Source organism: Gymnoscopelus braueri (genome assembly GCF_963280865.1).
Source record: "Gymnoscopelus braueri genome assembly, chromosome: 22".
NCBI lineage: Eukaryota > Metazoa > Chordata > Actinopteri > Myctophiformes > Myctophidae > Gymnoscopelus > Gymnoscopelus braueri.
This window is the reverse complement of record NC_137624.1, coordinates 32,342,524-32,358,376: the sequence shown is the minus strand read 5'-3', so window position 1 is coordinate 32,358,376 and position 15,853 is coordinate 32,342,524. Positions and strand designations below refer to the sequence as shown.

The following is a 15,853-nucleotide window of genomic DNA, read 5'->3' as shown; positions in this document are numbered from 1 at the left end:
TGGAGCACCCCGACCTTGAGAACCGCTGTAATGAGTAGCCGTGCAGAAGGCACAAGTGTGGCTGTACGATGACAGATGTGTGTTGTCAATAGAGGCTCCAGTGATTAGATCCTGTCTGAAGTGTGTCTTAAAACAGGGCAAACAATTGTCACCAGCACTACAGAAGCTGTATACTGTAGTTGAAGGCCAATGGGTTTATGAATAATACTGACACAGTTCACATATAATGTCCTATTGCAGGTCAGAATGATGGATCACTCCTTGACTCAAAGAAACACTTGTTCTTTGTCCTACAATGTATGGAATCACACAGTCACTATTGTGCACATTATCTGACTAAAGCATTGTAAACATGTGAAGTTACAAGTATAATCCATACGTAAGAGTTATTGTTGGCGAGGCTGCAGGTTTGTGTACAGAGGAAGGTTAGAGGTGAGCCGACTGATGTGTTGGAATGTTGTGGAGTAACAGGCTGTATGAGAAATGCTGTTGTTACCTGATATACGTTACGTATGGTAAAAATATTCAGAAGTATTACTTAATTGCACTATGTAACTTTCCTCTTTTTACCATTGAGCTAATAGAACCTGCCTGCTCAGGGGATAAATTGAATCTTGACCATCAGGTCAAATTTCGTGTCGGATCCTGTGTCTATAGGTGAGACATGACCTTTGACACAACCTAAATGTCTCATTAGAAGAGCAGGGAGACAAAATACAACCACCCCAATTGTATAAGTTATATTGTATTAACATACTCTACCATATAGATTGGACAAAATTACATTTGATTCATTAAGAAGGTTACATTGTGCCGCTTTAAGTGGCAATACCACAATATAAAAAGACTCTGTTACAACTAAAAGTTCTGTATTTAAAATCAGATTTAGTACAAATGTACGTACAGTACCAAAGTAAAAGTTCTCATATCTTTCCAAATTTGTCAAAAATCCTTTGCAAATATCTGATCAACAACCTCATAACGCATTGCGATGTGGCGAGCTTGTGATTAGACCTTGACGGGAAGTGGAGAGCATATAGCCACACCAAACCTAAATTGCACACATATGGGGTGCTACAGCAGGGTTACAACAGTGTTTAACACTTCACATGACCATAACTCAGTGACCATTGCATGGATAAGCTCAATACAGGACAAGCTTTAGTAATAATCGAAATCTTTAAAGTAACTAATAACTAAAGCCCTCAAATAATTCAAGTGGACTAAAAAGTACAATATTTGCCCTGGAGATGTAGTGAAGTAGTATTGAAAAATGAAAATATGCAAGGAAAGTGTGCAACTACTGTGCCTCAAACTTGCACTTAAGTGCAGTACTTGATTAAATGTAATTATTTACTTTCCACCACTGCTAAAACACACACAAAGCACTCGTTGGTGCTTAAAAAATGGCTATATAAAGACTTCCACCGTCTGCAAAGGCACACTTCCCCACACATACCTGACATACTGTCATTCCCTGCTTTCAGTCACCGCTTTCCACTTCAGCATCATCAGTGTTTGTCCTAAAATAACCTACATCATTCTCTCCATCATACTAATTGATTCTGTGGTATTAAATATAAGATTTCTTGTCATTCAAACCGTCTAGCCAGCCACTGTATAATGTGTAACGTCACTACGTCAGCCTGAAACCACAGACTAGATGAGATCACACAGTATTGTTTGACACATTGGTGACACAAACATGTAATTAAGAAAAGACTGTTGGAAGGTGTAGTATTTTGGAAATGGAAGACTAGAGCCTGATCGATATATATCGGTTTGGTCGATTTAATGGCCATTATTAGACTTTGTTGATTAAATCGGTATCTGCAATTATGCAGTTGGTCCTGATTTGAACGACTTTTATACCTCCTGGCATCTCCCAATCTTCCGCCGTAATCTGAAGACTCAACTCTTCAGACTCCAGTTTAGCCCGTAGCGCTTGACCTAGCCATGACGACCTTGCAGGTTTATGCAAAGGCTAAAATGTAATTTAGATAGCATGATATGTAGACGGATGCCAGGTTCATTTGTTGATCCTATAGTTTGTATAGTTTCAATGTACAGATTATTTATTTTTTGGATATTGTACTGTTTAGACTGATGATAGGTTCTTGGTTTACCTATGATCCTTATATGTCTATGCATTTGATGCATTACCTTGTGTTTACCGTGCTTACTGTAAATCACTCTGGATTAAGAGTGGCTGCTAAATGCCAAAATTGTAAATCTCCATTTGGGGCATAGGTGAACATTTTCAAACATATTCAAATACAAACTTTAATCAAATCAGATTGCAGATTTGCTGTGTTTACTAGACATGTGAAATGTTCACTTGAAAGCAAAAAAACAAACAAATTAGGTGTCTTACAAAATGTTTGTGATCCAGTATTTGAGAGAGTGACAACTAATTATAGATACAATGTGAGTCAACAAGCCACTACTACAGTATACCTGAGCTGTCAACAACTTTGATTGTATGGGAGACATTTGAGCACCCGTCCACATTGGACATTTATGTCTTCTAATGTACTGGAATAGCAATAGCCTGCTGGTTTCAGTGATCATCATATCCTCATTCCTGTCATATTTCAACACATGGCAGTAACACCTGGCATGGTAATATCTGGTAATCTGGCATTCATATCAAACATCACCTGATGCCATCTGACTCTCTGCTGAGAGTTCCTCGTCTCCACGTAGGCATTCCAACACACATACCCAATCATCACCTCTGGCTCGTCTTCAAGTTAATGTCATGTTATGCCTGATTTATACTTGGTTATCCAACATATTATTTGCAGAGCTAATGCGTAAACAAACAAGAAAAACAAGCTAACAAAAGAAATGCATTAGTTTACAGAACACTGATGATAGTGCTCTATGACAATGGTTCTCAACCTTTCAGGCCGCGACCCCCCACAATAATCTTATTTGAACTGGGGACCCCCCAACCTTGACAAGCACTTGGAATTGTAGGAGTCAAGGCATTACATTTAGTTTGACTCGGTTCCACACATACATTTGTGAAAATAGCCGATCTACAAGCTTTTTTCACAATGTTTGCCTCTTTCTTATTGTTTTTGACAATTTGGCCAATGTTTGACCAGTTTGTATAGTATAGTATGTTGATTACTTTTGACGCAGTAATGGTCTTTTTATTTGCTTTCTTTTCTTTTCTTATTGTTTTATTTTAGATCTTAAAAGTCCTTAAATTGTCACTTTACTATCATCTGGGGACCGCCCAAAATCATGAAGTTGAGAACCACTGCTCTATGAAGCCGTCAAATCTGCAGAAGCACTTGGATTCAACCCATAGCCACTTGAAAGAAAAGCCTGTGGAACAATTCAAAGATAGCCTTAAATCTCTCAACACATAGTCGCTTAAAAGAAAAGCCTGTGAAATAATTGAAAGAGAGCCTTAAATCTCTCAACACATATAGTCGCTTAAAAGAAAAGCCTGTGGAATAATTCCAAGCTAGCCTCGCATCTCTAAACCCATTGTCGCTGAAAAGAAAAACCTGTGGAATAATTCCCAGTTTCAAATCTGTCAACAGACATTAATGAGACAATGAGCTAAATATAGTGAGCTAGCTTTGAAAGCCTCTTATCAAGTTACAGGGAAGTCTTTCTCAAAAGAAAAAAGTATAACAGGCAACACCATTTTATAATAATATGTCCCTGCTTCCACTCACCCACTCACTCACTCACTCACTCACTCACTCACTCACAGCTAAGGGGTTCTTGGCCTGAAAAACGTTGAAGACCCCAAATAGTTGAAAAAATAGACAGGAAAAGAGCATTATTTTCCATAACATAACTTCTTTCATACATTGTTTGTAAAACATCACTTGAGTAACATTTGGAACCACTATTCAACATAAAATATTGTTGTTGCAATGTATTTATTTTATGATCGTTTTCAGAATGCTTCATATACTATTATAGCCTGATTTCAACTGGCATTATAAACAATATCACTTTAATCAACATCAACATTGGGCACACTATTTATTTTGTTCTTGACTATATACAAATATTAATCATAAATACATAATAATTACTTAAAAAACGACAGTAAAAAAATCCTGAGATTCATAGTGACGATTGTATTATTCACTACAGAAACAGCTGCAACTTATACACCTGCAAATATCACACATCCTTCTATAAATGTGTGAAAGCTGTGTCTGCATATCTGTCCGCTGCACATCTCGAGAACTGTCAGACCAGTCGACTTCAAACATGGCGTGTGTGTCGCGGAAGAGCCAAGGTAGTGCAATGCCCGGTGTGAAGTCTGTCAGATCAGTGGCTGTACAGAAATATTGATAAATCCGCGAATCCTCTTAAAAAACGTAAGTTCCCCTGCCGGATGCAATTAAAAAAAAACTAGATAATAATGGTATTAAACCGTAAGTACTATGATAATGATCCCAACAGGCATCGGCCTAGTGTTTCAAAAGAAGAAAAAAGAAAAACAAACGGTAGAACATGTACAGTACAATTGTGTTCTTTTGGAATGTCAGTTTATCATGTACAGTATGTAAAACGTCTCAGGTGTGAAACTCATGGTGAGGTAGAGATGATTCTCTTCAGCTTCATTAACTCTTCATTGGTGAGGTGTAGCACCGCTGAAGGGCCATTCTCTGATCTCTCTTGTTGCGTGCTTTCATTGTAGGCTGGGGATCTGGGGCCCCCAAAGTCATGCTCAGTGATGAGGGGACTAGAGTGGATTTTCATTTGAACAGGGTGAGCCTGGTGGCTCTCTCTGTTGTGCGGGTGCCAGCCGTTAGCAGCTTTGAAGTTGTAAGGCTTGCTAACATCCTGCTGATCCCAAGGGTCTTTGGGAAATGCCCCCAACGGTGATGGTCTGTAGCTGGAAAAATGGTTAGGGACTCTAGTGTAAGGATGACTGGTTGGTGCGGGGTTCGGCGCACTCCTCTGCTTCCGGCTCAGATCTTCAATCGCTGAGCTGCTGTCCTTGTTGTTAGAATGACTGTGAATGTTCATATTGGTGGGAAATGGATCTGAGCTGACAGAGCTGTTGTGCCATGTCCTACCTCTGCTGTCTGCCTCTTGAACAGGAGTAGAAGTAGGAAGCTGAGAAGCCCCATGCATGGTGGCAGAGGGCCTGCAGTGCCTAAAGAAGTCTTGCAGGAGAGACAGCGGTATTTGAATTTCCATCTTCCCGTCATTGTCTCTCGGGGGGCTGGGCAGTACGTGGCTGTCACTGTGTGGCCTTGAGCTCGCTTTGGGACTCTGCTCTGTCTCTTTACCTGGCCAGACTTTAAATTGTGTCTTTGGCGAGCACGGGGTGTGGGCCATCGCGGCGTCTCGTCCCTTGCAGCTCATCGGAGGTGTCGGAGCGTTTGGCGCCGATGGAGATGCAGAGATGCTGGAGGGTGCTGAGGAGAGCGATGTGAGGTTGATGACATCGCCCGTATTGCCATTCGGGGGGAAGGATTGCGCTGTGAAGGAGGAACACTTCCCTATATCAGCTTCTTTGTCCTGTGTCTCACATAGCGCGTTGTTTTTCGTTATCCCTTTCGGAGGGTACAGAGGAGAGGGTTTGTTCAAAAACTTGGGGGTCTTGCTGGACGGAGGAGACATGAAGGATGACGCAGGGTTGAGGTTGGCGTCGGGGTACGATCCCTTCACACTTAGGTTCAGGGGCTCAGCCAAACCGGATGAAGACTTGTACTGCTCCGCCAGGTAGCGCAGCTGTTCCAGCGGATGCTTCACTCTCTCTGTCGGGATTGGAGGGGAGGGGTCGTACGGGAGCTCAGGGCGAGGGACCGGGGAACCATGTGACGGCCTCACTGAGGGAGATAAGGGGACTGAGGGAGACAAGGGGACATAAGGAGGCAGGACTGGCTGGCCCGGATGGAAGTAGTGAGGGTATTGGCCCGGCAGAGGAATCGCCCTCATATGAGAGTCTGACGGGAAGCGAGGGTTCTGGCAAAAATAAAAAACAAAGTGGACATTCAGAACAGAAACAGATCTATTTGCCGCTTTTAATGCTTATAAATTACTTTGTATGAGGGAAAACTTTCAGTAAACAAATAAATGCTGTGGTTAGCTGGGATAAAACGTTTCTTGAATCTTCAATCTTTAATGCTACATCAAATAGTTAGAAAAATGTCATCTTAAAGGAGAAATCCGGACATTTTAAGTGTTATCTTTGATGTGTCGTTACTCACCTACCGACGTAAACAGTGGCATTGTTTATTTCCAGAGATTCCCCTGTCGTCATATTTTCAACCCCCTCCGTTGTCATAATGGGAGCGCGTGTCATAGGGAAATTCGTCTATTATAACCGATGGAAAGTTATTTTTTTCTCTACTACTACTCATTGTGGAGTCTCATGATAGTCAAACATGCAGTGAAAGTTCCTGAGAGGCTACCGCTAATGACGAACGAGCTAACGCTAGTTGCTTGTTTCTCTCCAGAACCTGGCAACTTGGTGTTGCCAGGTATAGAAACAAGCAACTAGCGTTAGCGGAGGGGGTTGAAAATATGACGACAGGGGAATCTCTGGAAATAAACAATGCCACTGTTTACGTCGGTAGGTGAGTAACGACACATCAAAGATAACACTTAAAATGTCCGGATTTCTCCTTTAAGTAGACTACAGTAACGGTGGCCTTACAGGTCTACCTAAAAAGAATCGATCCGACGACTTCAGAACGCTGCTACTCGAGTCCTTTAAATACCAAGAAAGTGGATCACTTCTTAGATCTTTACACTGGCTCCCTGTCTGTCAAATCATTGATTTAAAAATACTACTATTGGTTTATAAAGCATTGAATAGTTTAGGGACAAAATGCATCTCTGATCTTGTGCTATTTCTTTTTTAATAATATATATAATATAGTACATTTTCAGGTAGGTGACAATATTTAAGCCAATCAGGAGAGAGCACTGAAAATGCATTTTCTGTTTAATAAAGAGCTGGAGAGACATGGGAGACTCCTTTTACTGAACAAACACTCTATAGCAATGAGTAGGCCTACTATCAGAATATAGAGCTATTTAACACATTTTAACTTTTCATTATTTTTTTTACTGAATTAAAATGTCCTTCTATAATGCATTTATTTAGCTTATAATGCTTTATGTAAAGACTTTTTGAACCGTGCAATGTACGACTAAACTTGCCTTGCCTTGCCTTATGAATTATAGCCTACCATTACATCCAAAGCCTTCAGCAAAAGGCAGAAGGGTTCAAGAAGCTAAAACATTTAGATCAGTCAAACATTGGGAGACGTGAATGATTACAGGTTACTGCTCAGACCTCTATTATTATATGCATTACTTCTCATTGTTGTTGTTCACATTAGAAGAGCTCTTTTAGAATGACTAAGAGCAATTCATGTAAAAACAGGTGTCCTTATGTAACTACCGGTATCATACATCATACATTTACATAAGGAGAAAAGAGGTGTGTGTGTGTGTGTGTGTGTGTGTGTGTGTGTATATATATATATATATATATATATATATATATATTCATTCATTGTTCATTAAAGCCTGAATGTATACTTCATATGACGCCATATCGCTCGACGAAAATAACAGATATTTAATCTAAAAACTTTCAGTTAGCAACACCATCATATGATGAAATATGCATTTAGTCATATTTTTAAGGTTTTCAGAAAATGAGAAATCAAAAATCACTATTTGCCTATAACTAAGTCATCTATAGTAACTAGATGACTTTGTGAGTCAACTAGATTCTAGTTGACTTCATGAGGGGAAAAAAGACACATTTTGCCTTTATTTATTTCTGCCTACATCTACTCTCATAACACAGCTGGGTCACCCTGCCTTGCTGCCTATGTCCTCAGCCTATCAGAAAGCTTGTTAGATTCAAAAAGAATTTCTGCCCAAGTCAAAAAGGTTGACATAAAATTACATCAGCAGTAAGTGATTTTAGAATGTAACAAGCATTCTGATAGGCTGACAGAGGACATAGGCAATAAGGCATAATGAAGTAGCATTGTTAGGAGAGTAGAGTCAGAAAATGCCGAAATGACTATTTGGCCAAAAAATTACTTAGGCAATTATGCTATGTGGCTAACGATAATGAGGTTTCCACCCGACAGAGACGTGTTATACAGTGTGTATGTTGTCTGATTAAAAGCATCCTAGTATTACCCGGTAAGGGAGGAAAGGCCTGCGTTTGGCTGGTCTCTGGCCGTCCTCCTCATGGCATCCACCTACATAGAAGGCTTTAGACTGATGAGGATGATGATGAGGAGGAGGATGATGAGGATGAAGATGATGATGATGATGATGCTGTGGCAACGCGTTCATCAACTCTCCTCCTTTCACGTGACATTCATATGGCAACAGCAGCCTGCATGCGGGGAAGAAGAAGAAAATTATAATTACAGTTAATCAAACTAATCAATGTAATCAATGATAAGTATATTATATTCTTTATATATAAAACCTGATAGACACTCTTTAGACACTCCAGGGGGACCCGAAACATCGTTTCAATTTAATTTGAATAAAACTGATGCCGCTGAGCACGAGCAGAGTGTGGGATTTTTGTTCATGAATATTTGTTCACGATTGCTTCATTTGTCACTGTCCAACGCACCTGCATCTGAACGAAGTGGATGCGTACATATTTTCTCTGCAAAGTATACATAAAAACTAAAAACATGCTTCTCAATTATGCGATTATTAATCAATAGCCCTATGCAAATTGGATGATACATTGCAAAATGGAAGCATGTCTTATAATTACATATTCACAGCAACATGCATGCCACATGCAATAAATGCCCCCACCCAATAAACAAAGTATACATTTGTTCTAGGGCTCCTCGACAAGATAATACTCTGTTTTATGTATTTATTCAATCAATCTAACAAACATACATAACTGTAACAATGACATTTTGCATTTTATAGTGATACATTTTGAATACTGTCTTAATACATAAAATAAGGTTACAATGTTGAAAGTGTATACTTCATTTTGCTGGGGACCCCCGGTATCCCCTGAAGGACCCCTGGGGGTCCCCGGACCCCACTCTTGAGAACAACTGGCTCATGTGATGTGTTGTGAGCTTGTAGATCAGCTATTTGTTGGCGTCCACCGCCATTGTAGGGCAGAATAGAGGCCTATCCACCTGTTTCCTAGGCTTTTCACTTCCTGTGTGTGTTCCACTTCCTGTCGATTTGATCCAATGAAATCCAATGAAACTGGTCAGATGACTAATGATATCCAATGAAATCCGACAGGAAGTGGAAAACACACAGCCTAGGAAACGGGTGAATAAATGAGCCCCGAGTTCAGACGTACTTCTCATAGTGTCTGCGGGTGCATGTTGCTGCGCTGGTGCTGCGAGGGTTCCCCCCCAACGTGTTGTACACCTGCTTCCACATCTGCTGAGCCGTCACCTGGGAGTGGAGAGTACATGTACTTAGTTACTTTTACACCTGGGAGTGGGAGAGTACATGTACTTAGTTACTTTACACCTGGGAGTGGGAGAGTAAATGTACTTAGTTACTTTACACCTGGTAGTGGAGAGTACATGTATTTGTTACTTTACACCGGGTAGTGGAGAGTAAATGTACTTAGTTACTTTACACCTGGGAGTGGGAGAGTACATGTACTTAGTTACTTTACACCTGGGAGTGGGAGAGTAAATGTACTTAGTTACTTTACACCTGGTAGTGGAGAGTACATGTATTTGTTACTTTACACCTGGTAGTGGAGAGTAAATGTACTTAGTTACTTTACACCTGGTAGTGGAGAGTAAATGTACTTAGTTGCTTTACACCTGGGAGTGGGAGAGTACATACTTACTGTAGTTACTTTACACCTGGGAGTGGGAGAGTAAATGTACTTAGTTACTTTACACCTGGTAGTGGAGAGTACATGTATTTGTTACTTTACACCTGGTAGTGGAGAGTTGTACTTAGTTACTTTACACCTAGTGTTAAGTAAGGGGACTAATCACCCTAATGACACGCTCCCCATTGATTATCCCTTGCATAATTACTATCTCCCATGCTATATAGCAATAATTACAGAATGTATATGTAATAAGTATTTAAGAAAAAAAAATAAGAGAAAAAGATCACCTACTGCACCTTAACAAATAACAGTTATGTGGCTTATATGTAGAGAGTTTTACCTGATGATATCCACCCAAGTCTTTGACGGTCTTGTACATCACATACAAATCAACTGAAAACATAAAACAGTCTATTAAAAAACATTCCATTAAGAGGACAATATATTCGTATTTTATCAGTGTACATTCATTGGAAAACTCCTCTTTGCACATGTTCATTAATGTTTCAAGATCTAGACCAGTGTTTGCCAACATGCACAGGTGTGCCCACTCAGGGCCCACCCATCTGACCACTTAAGTGGCAGATGGGTGGGTGGGCAGCGTGCATTTTGAGAGCATGTTTATTTTAATGATCAATCGATTGATTGTGTTCTGGCTTGGGTCAATGGAACCAGTTCCTATTAATCACAATGAACACACATGTTTTAAAGAACGGGAAAAAAATACTTTCATTAAAATATTAATGTTATATTATCTAAATCTGAGTGTTTTGCCAATTATTTGGGGGGCCCATTTGGGATGTACATTCGACCACAGTCTGGAAGAGGCATTCCTTACCAACGTGCCAACGTCTTAAGGATGCTATTATACAGCTTGGTTACAAATGTAAACTGCATGTGTTCATATTTGGAAGCCTCAGTAACGTCCATAAATGAGTTGTGAGAGGCCTGCAGATTGCAGGAATGCCCAAGCGAACAAAATGTTGAGTGTCTGTGATAATTGGCAGTCGCCACACATAGAGGAGACGATGCTTCCTGTATACGTGATCTGTATCCTTGTTGTTGAGTTCCCAAAGCTTGTGCAACTACTATTGTTCAAGAATTTCTTGTTAAATGTGAACGCAAATACAGATGTGAAATCTGCGAGCGTGCGCGTACCCTGTACGTACGTGTGTGTGTGTGCGTACTTTGTTTGAATCCTAGGTGAGGGATCCTCTCTATGGGCGTGTCTCTGTTCTTCATGTAGAGGTAGAGGCTCTTCAGGAAGGTGTCCTCACTCAGGTCCTCACGCTCCTGCACCTCCCCATGGGCCATGCTGTCACACACAAAAGATTGATTGATTGATATCTTTGTTGAATGATGCATATTGTCGCTGTTGGACAGAAAAGCTTGTAACTCCTTATTTTAAATATTTTATATTGTCGTAAATTAATGCCCTACTTCGTTGTATACAATAGTGTCATGCAAAAGGAGCCAAAAATAGCAGATCTACAAGCTCACAAAGTGTTGAGTTGCGACCCGTTCCGAACTCTTAGGTCTGATATTTTTCGCTATTTCTGAAAAATGTTGAAAGTGAAAGTGGTTAAAGGGATATTTCACTTTCAAACTTGTTTGGGGTCATTTTAACGTCTACTCAGGCTTTTGTGAGCACCACAGACAGTTTTTAAGTTGCTTGATTCAGTATTTAGATATTTGATATTAATTTAATCAGACACGCCCCATTCCTATACAAACCCGTTATAACTTTAAACTAACCATGCAGGTTAGATTCATCGAAAATACCCGTACTTGGTTTTGGTGACCGATATTGTCCTTCTAATGCGTGAGGGGGACGTGCTTTTATTACTTTTTACATTAAAAATACATAAATAATTAATAATAATAACAATGTAAATCGAAAAAACATGGCCCCCTCACATATTAGTGAGCCAGTATGAGTCACCATAACCAAGCACAGGTGTTTTTGACAAATCTATCATGGTTCAAATGGAGTGGAAGGGGGCGTGTCTGATAAAATGAATATAGAATATCAAAATACTGAATCAAGCAACTTAAACTCTCCAGGGTGCTCACAAAAGCCTGAGTATACTTTAAAATTACAGCTAACATGTTTGAAAGTGAAATGAAATTGTATTTGTTAAAATAACAAATTTTAGCTTTATATTCGAATCATTGCTATGGAGCATTTGTTCGGTAACAGTGGTCTCCCTGTCTCTCCAGCTCTTTGGTAAACAAAAAAAAAGTATTTTCAGGTGGGGATACCAGTGTTAATCTATCAGGAGAGAGAACTCATGAAGACTGCAGGATAGACACAATGTACAGTTCCATTTGACCCAACACAAACTCTAGCTCAAACAGACAATCCTGTAACAATGACTCAGTCCATTGTTGAACGACGGTTGTCAAACAAAAACAAGCTTTTAACAATAAATTACACATATGTTCATTCCTCAGTGATGTCAGCCTTGTCGCGGTATAAAGCATGCCATTGATGCCATGCTGAACAGTGAACAGCACATATCAATGCAGCCACTGTTACGCTTCCATTCGTACACCTCTAGGAATGTTGACCGTCTACAACATTAATACTTGTATAGGAGAAATGTACTGCACGGCAAATATGCAAAACTCTGGAGACAAATCTGTTCACGCTGCATTTAACCCTTAAGACCTGAGGCTGATTCTACAAATGGCTTCTAAATCAGTGGTTCTCAAACTTTTTTTTGTGCCAAGGACGCCCAAAATTATATGTATTTGGCTGCGGAACCCCCCACCCCCCTCCTCCCCCATCTGAAAATGTTTTGTGCCAGGGACCCCCGAAAGAGAATTATTTTTCATTAATTTTTTTCAAACACTGTCAAGATTTCTCTTTTTTTTTTTTTTAAATAGCTGCGCTGTGAGCTTGTAGATCTGCTATTTTTGAGAACTACTGTTCTAAACCACTGTTCTAAATCCTGAGAGTCTAAAATGTAATACATATGTTATACATAGCTAAAATCTAAAATGACACAGATGCTTTTCTGGTTTTAATGGGTTAAATGTACTGAATCTAGTATAGTTCTCATACGTTTGATTAATCCAACATCAGATGACATTAAAGGTGCAGCAAGTGATGGTGTTTGTTAAGTAATAAATAGCTCTATATTGTGATAGTAATCATTGCTGTATAGAATGTTTGTTCAGTCTCCCCAGCTCTTTAGTAAACAGAAAATATACATTTTCTGATCGGGATAGCAATTTCATCCAATTAGGAGAGAGAACTCATACATATTGTATAAAATTGTGTTGCAGATTAAACTTTTTCAGGGAATTCATAGATAGTTTCATAGACTTGTTTGACAACACTATCATTGTGTGGCGTTGTATTGGATTCATGTTCATTCTTCAGACATTTTAACAACTTAAACCCTCAATACTTAGTCAACTTTAACGTTGGCGCTGTTCTTGGTCTGCTCTTCTTTCCCCTCTACACCAAACCTCTTTGCCGAAAATAGCCGATCTACAAACAAGAACAACGCAGCGCGATATTTGTGGCTAAAGTTCTCCTCAGAATAGGGATGCTATTAGGTTCAAGTGGTTAAAGTAAAAAAAAATCCTATCAGATAAAGATTTGGTGGCCCCCCTGTAGTAGCTCCGAGGACCCCCTAGGGGTCCCGGACCCCCTATTGAAGACCCCTGCTCTATATAGCAATGATTACCGATAGCCACCAGTCCACAGAAAGTAGGTGTGGAAATCTACAAGCTGTCAGGGCCTTTGACCGAGGCCGTGGCTGCCCACTGCTCCTCATAGGATGGGTTAAATACAAAGGAGGAATTCTAGGGGGTGGCAGACAGTGGTCAGGGGATAGAGCGGCCGCTTCGGCTCCAGTGGTTCGGTTTGATCCCTGGTTCCCCCTGTGTGGGTGTTGAAGTGTCCTTGAGCAAGACACTGAACCCTTAACTGCTCCTGATGAGTACGCTGTAATGCACTTTGGATAAAGGTGCTATTTAAATAAATGTGCCATTTACCATTTAAATGTGCAAATGTATTTAATTACTAATAAATCAAATGTAAAAACAATACAGTGATCAATGTGTGGTGGACATATTGTAGCTGAGTACGTTTTCCATGAATCCTTTCCTGAATTGCAACCCACGTCAGATTTTAATTCTCAATACCTTTATATGGCATCTCTGTGGCTAACAGTATTAGTTGTTATTAATGGAAACTTCTGATCACATCAAATGAAATTGAAGGAGAAATATGTTCTATGTGGCATCAATGTTACTCAATGATGGAAAGTAACTAAATACATTTGCTCAGGGTTTTAGTTTTTAGTTTAACTTTACTTGGGTATGTTCATACATTTTTCAATGCTTTATTCTACTCCACAACACCTCAGAGGCAAATATTGTACTTGTCACTCCACTATAGTTATTTGTAAACGACAGTTACAAGTTACTTTGAATTAGAATACTACTACTAAACTATATTATCCAATTGAGCCCTATTTTAAACGTGGTCTATACTCCTAAATAGCCGATCACTTGTAGAACTTTTTTAATTGATTTAGTTTAAACAAACTTCAAAACCTTTTGAAAAAGCTTGTTCAATGGGACATTCGGGGTCTTTTTGCATTGCTGCTTTTAAAGCTGCACTATGTAACTGTCCTCTTCTAGCCCGGATTCGAACCCGGTTTCCTGCACAAGTGCTGACATTTTTACCACAGAGCTAATAGAGCCTGCCTGCTTGCTCATGGGGATAAATTTAATATTGACTATCAGGTCGAAATTCATGTCCGATCCTGTGTCTATAGGTTAGACATGACCTTTGACACGATCTAAACGTCTCAAAGAGCAGGGGGACAAAATACAACCCCCCCAATTGTATAAGTTATATAATATTGTATTAACATATTCTATCATACAGACTGGACAAAATTGTCACATCAAAAAAGTGACATAGTGCCACTTTAAACATTTTAAATAAAAGAGTACTTCATCCACCAGTGATGCTACTCACCTGTTTTACCAGTGACAGGGTGACAGTCGATATGAAAGTGTCAAAGCGCTGAAGATTAGTGTTGAAATTAACCAGTGGGTTTACATGTAAACTCCAGCACCTCGCAAACACTCAGTGACAGTGACAGTCACACGCTCTCGTCCCGTTGACAAGCCGCAGTGACATCGTGGGCCACTGCCAGCGGGGGTGTATATACTCCAAATTCTTCCTTCCTACCAGTCTAAAGTCAGACCAGTTCAACCTGTCTATGAATCTGTGCCAAAACCTTTGTATCGGAATATTCCACATAGAGCAAAGGCCAATTTGTATTGTAATACTTTTATTTATTCATTTTTGATAATGGCTTGTTCTAATTGTCACCTAATTGTTTCTAATTGTTTACAGATGTCACTAAAAGACACAATATTGGCTTGAATTGAGATTGACACATGTATGCTAAGTTTGCACTAGCGTAGACCTTTTAAAGGGCAAGACCACTTTGGTCGAGGTTTGGGTTGTGTAGTTACCCTGCCACGATGTAACTCCAAAGGTGGACAAGAAATCAAAAATAATTGCTCCATTGATTAGAAATTGATAATTCAAAATATGCTCCTCATTGACTTACATTGTACGGTAAAACAGCTCTCAAAGTCACTGTCTTAGCACATAAACGAACGCAAACAAAGTTGATTCGGACAATATAGAACATCACAAAACCCAGTACCGTTTTTTTTTTATAAAAAAAAATAAACTTCCTGTTAATTTTGCTATTTTTACTAAGAAGAAAACCTGGACTGGATCCGCAGATCCGGATCTTCAAATAGTAAAATCAGCAGGAAGTTGACATTTTTATTTAAAAAATAAACAGTACTGGGTTTGGTGATGTTCTATATTGTCTGAACCAACCTTGTTTGTGTTCTTTTACATGCTAAAAGAGTGACTTTGAGAGCTGTTTTACCATACAATGTAATTCAATGAGGAGCATATTTTTTATTATCAATTTCTAATCAATGGAGCAATTATTTTTGATTTCTTGTCCACCTTTGGAG

At 39.5% G+C, this 15,853-nt stretch overlaps 1 protein-coding gene across 2 annotated transcripts; it reads right to left on the bottom strand.

Moving 5' to 3' along the window:
• Window positions 1-3,824: 3,824 nt before the first annotated feature.
• LOC308077768 (uncharacterized protein) lies at window positions 3,825-14,969 on the bottom strand. Of its 2 annotated transcripts, none has more exons than XM_080418686.1 (6): window positions 14,826-14,969; window positions 10,993-11,138; window positions 10,164-10,216; window positions 9,326-9,423; window positions 8,164-8,365; window positions 3,825-5,958 (listed from the first exon to the last, which is right to left on the bottom strand). In XM_080418686.1, the coding sequence occupies exons 2-6, from the start codon at window positions 11,135-11,137 to the stop codon at window positions 4,570-4,572; spliced, it is 1,887 nt and encodes a 628-aa protein (XP_080274812.1). In that variant the 5' UTR covers window position 11,138; window positions 14,826-14,969; the 3' UTR covers window positions 3,825-4,569. The 2 variants fall into 2 exon arrangements, with proteins under 2 accessions (XP_080274812.1, XP_080274813.1); XM_080418687.1 differs by having other exon boundaries at window positions 3,826-5,958; window positions 11,011-11,138.
• Between the last annotated feature and the right edge of the window lie 884 nt (window positions 14,970-15,853).

Coding starts and splice junctions, on each gene's coding strand:
- LOC308077768 (XM_080418686.1), bottom strand. CDS start 11,137: ATGGCCCATGGGGAGGTGCAGGAGCGTGAGGACCTGAGTGAGGACACC. Junction 9,424..10,163: donor ACTTGGGTGGATATCATCAG/GTAAAACTCTCT, acceptor CTCCACTCCCAG/GTGACGGCTCAGCAGATGTG. Junction 8,366..9,325: donor ACCCGCAGACACTATGAGAA/GTACGTCTGAAC, acceptor CCCCGCATGCAG/GCTGCTGTTGCCATATGAAT.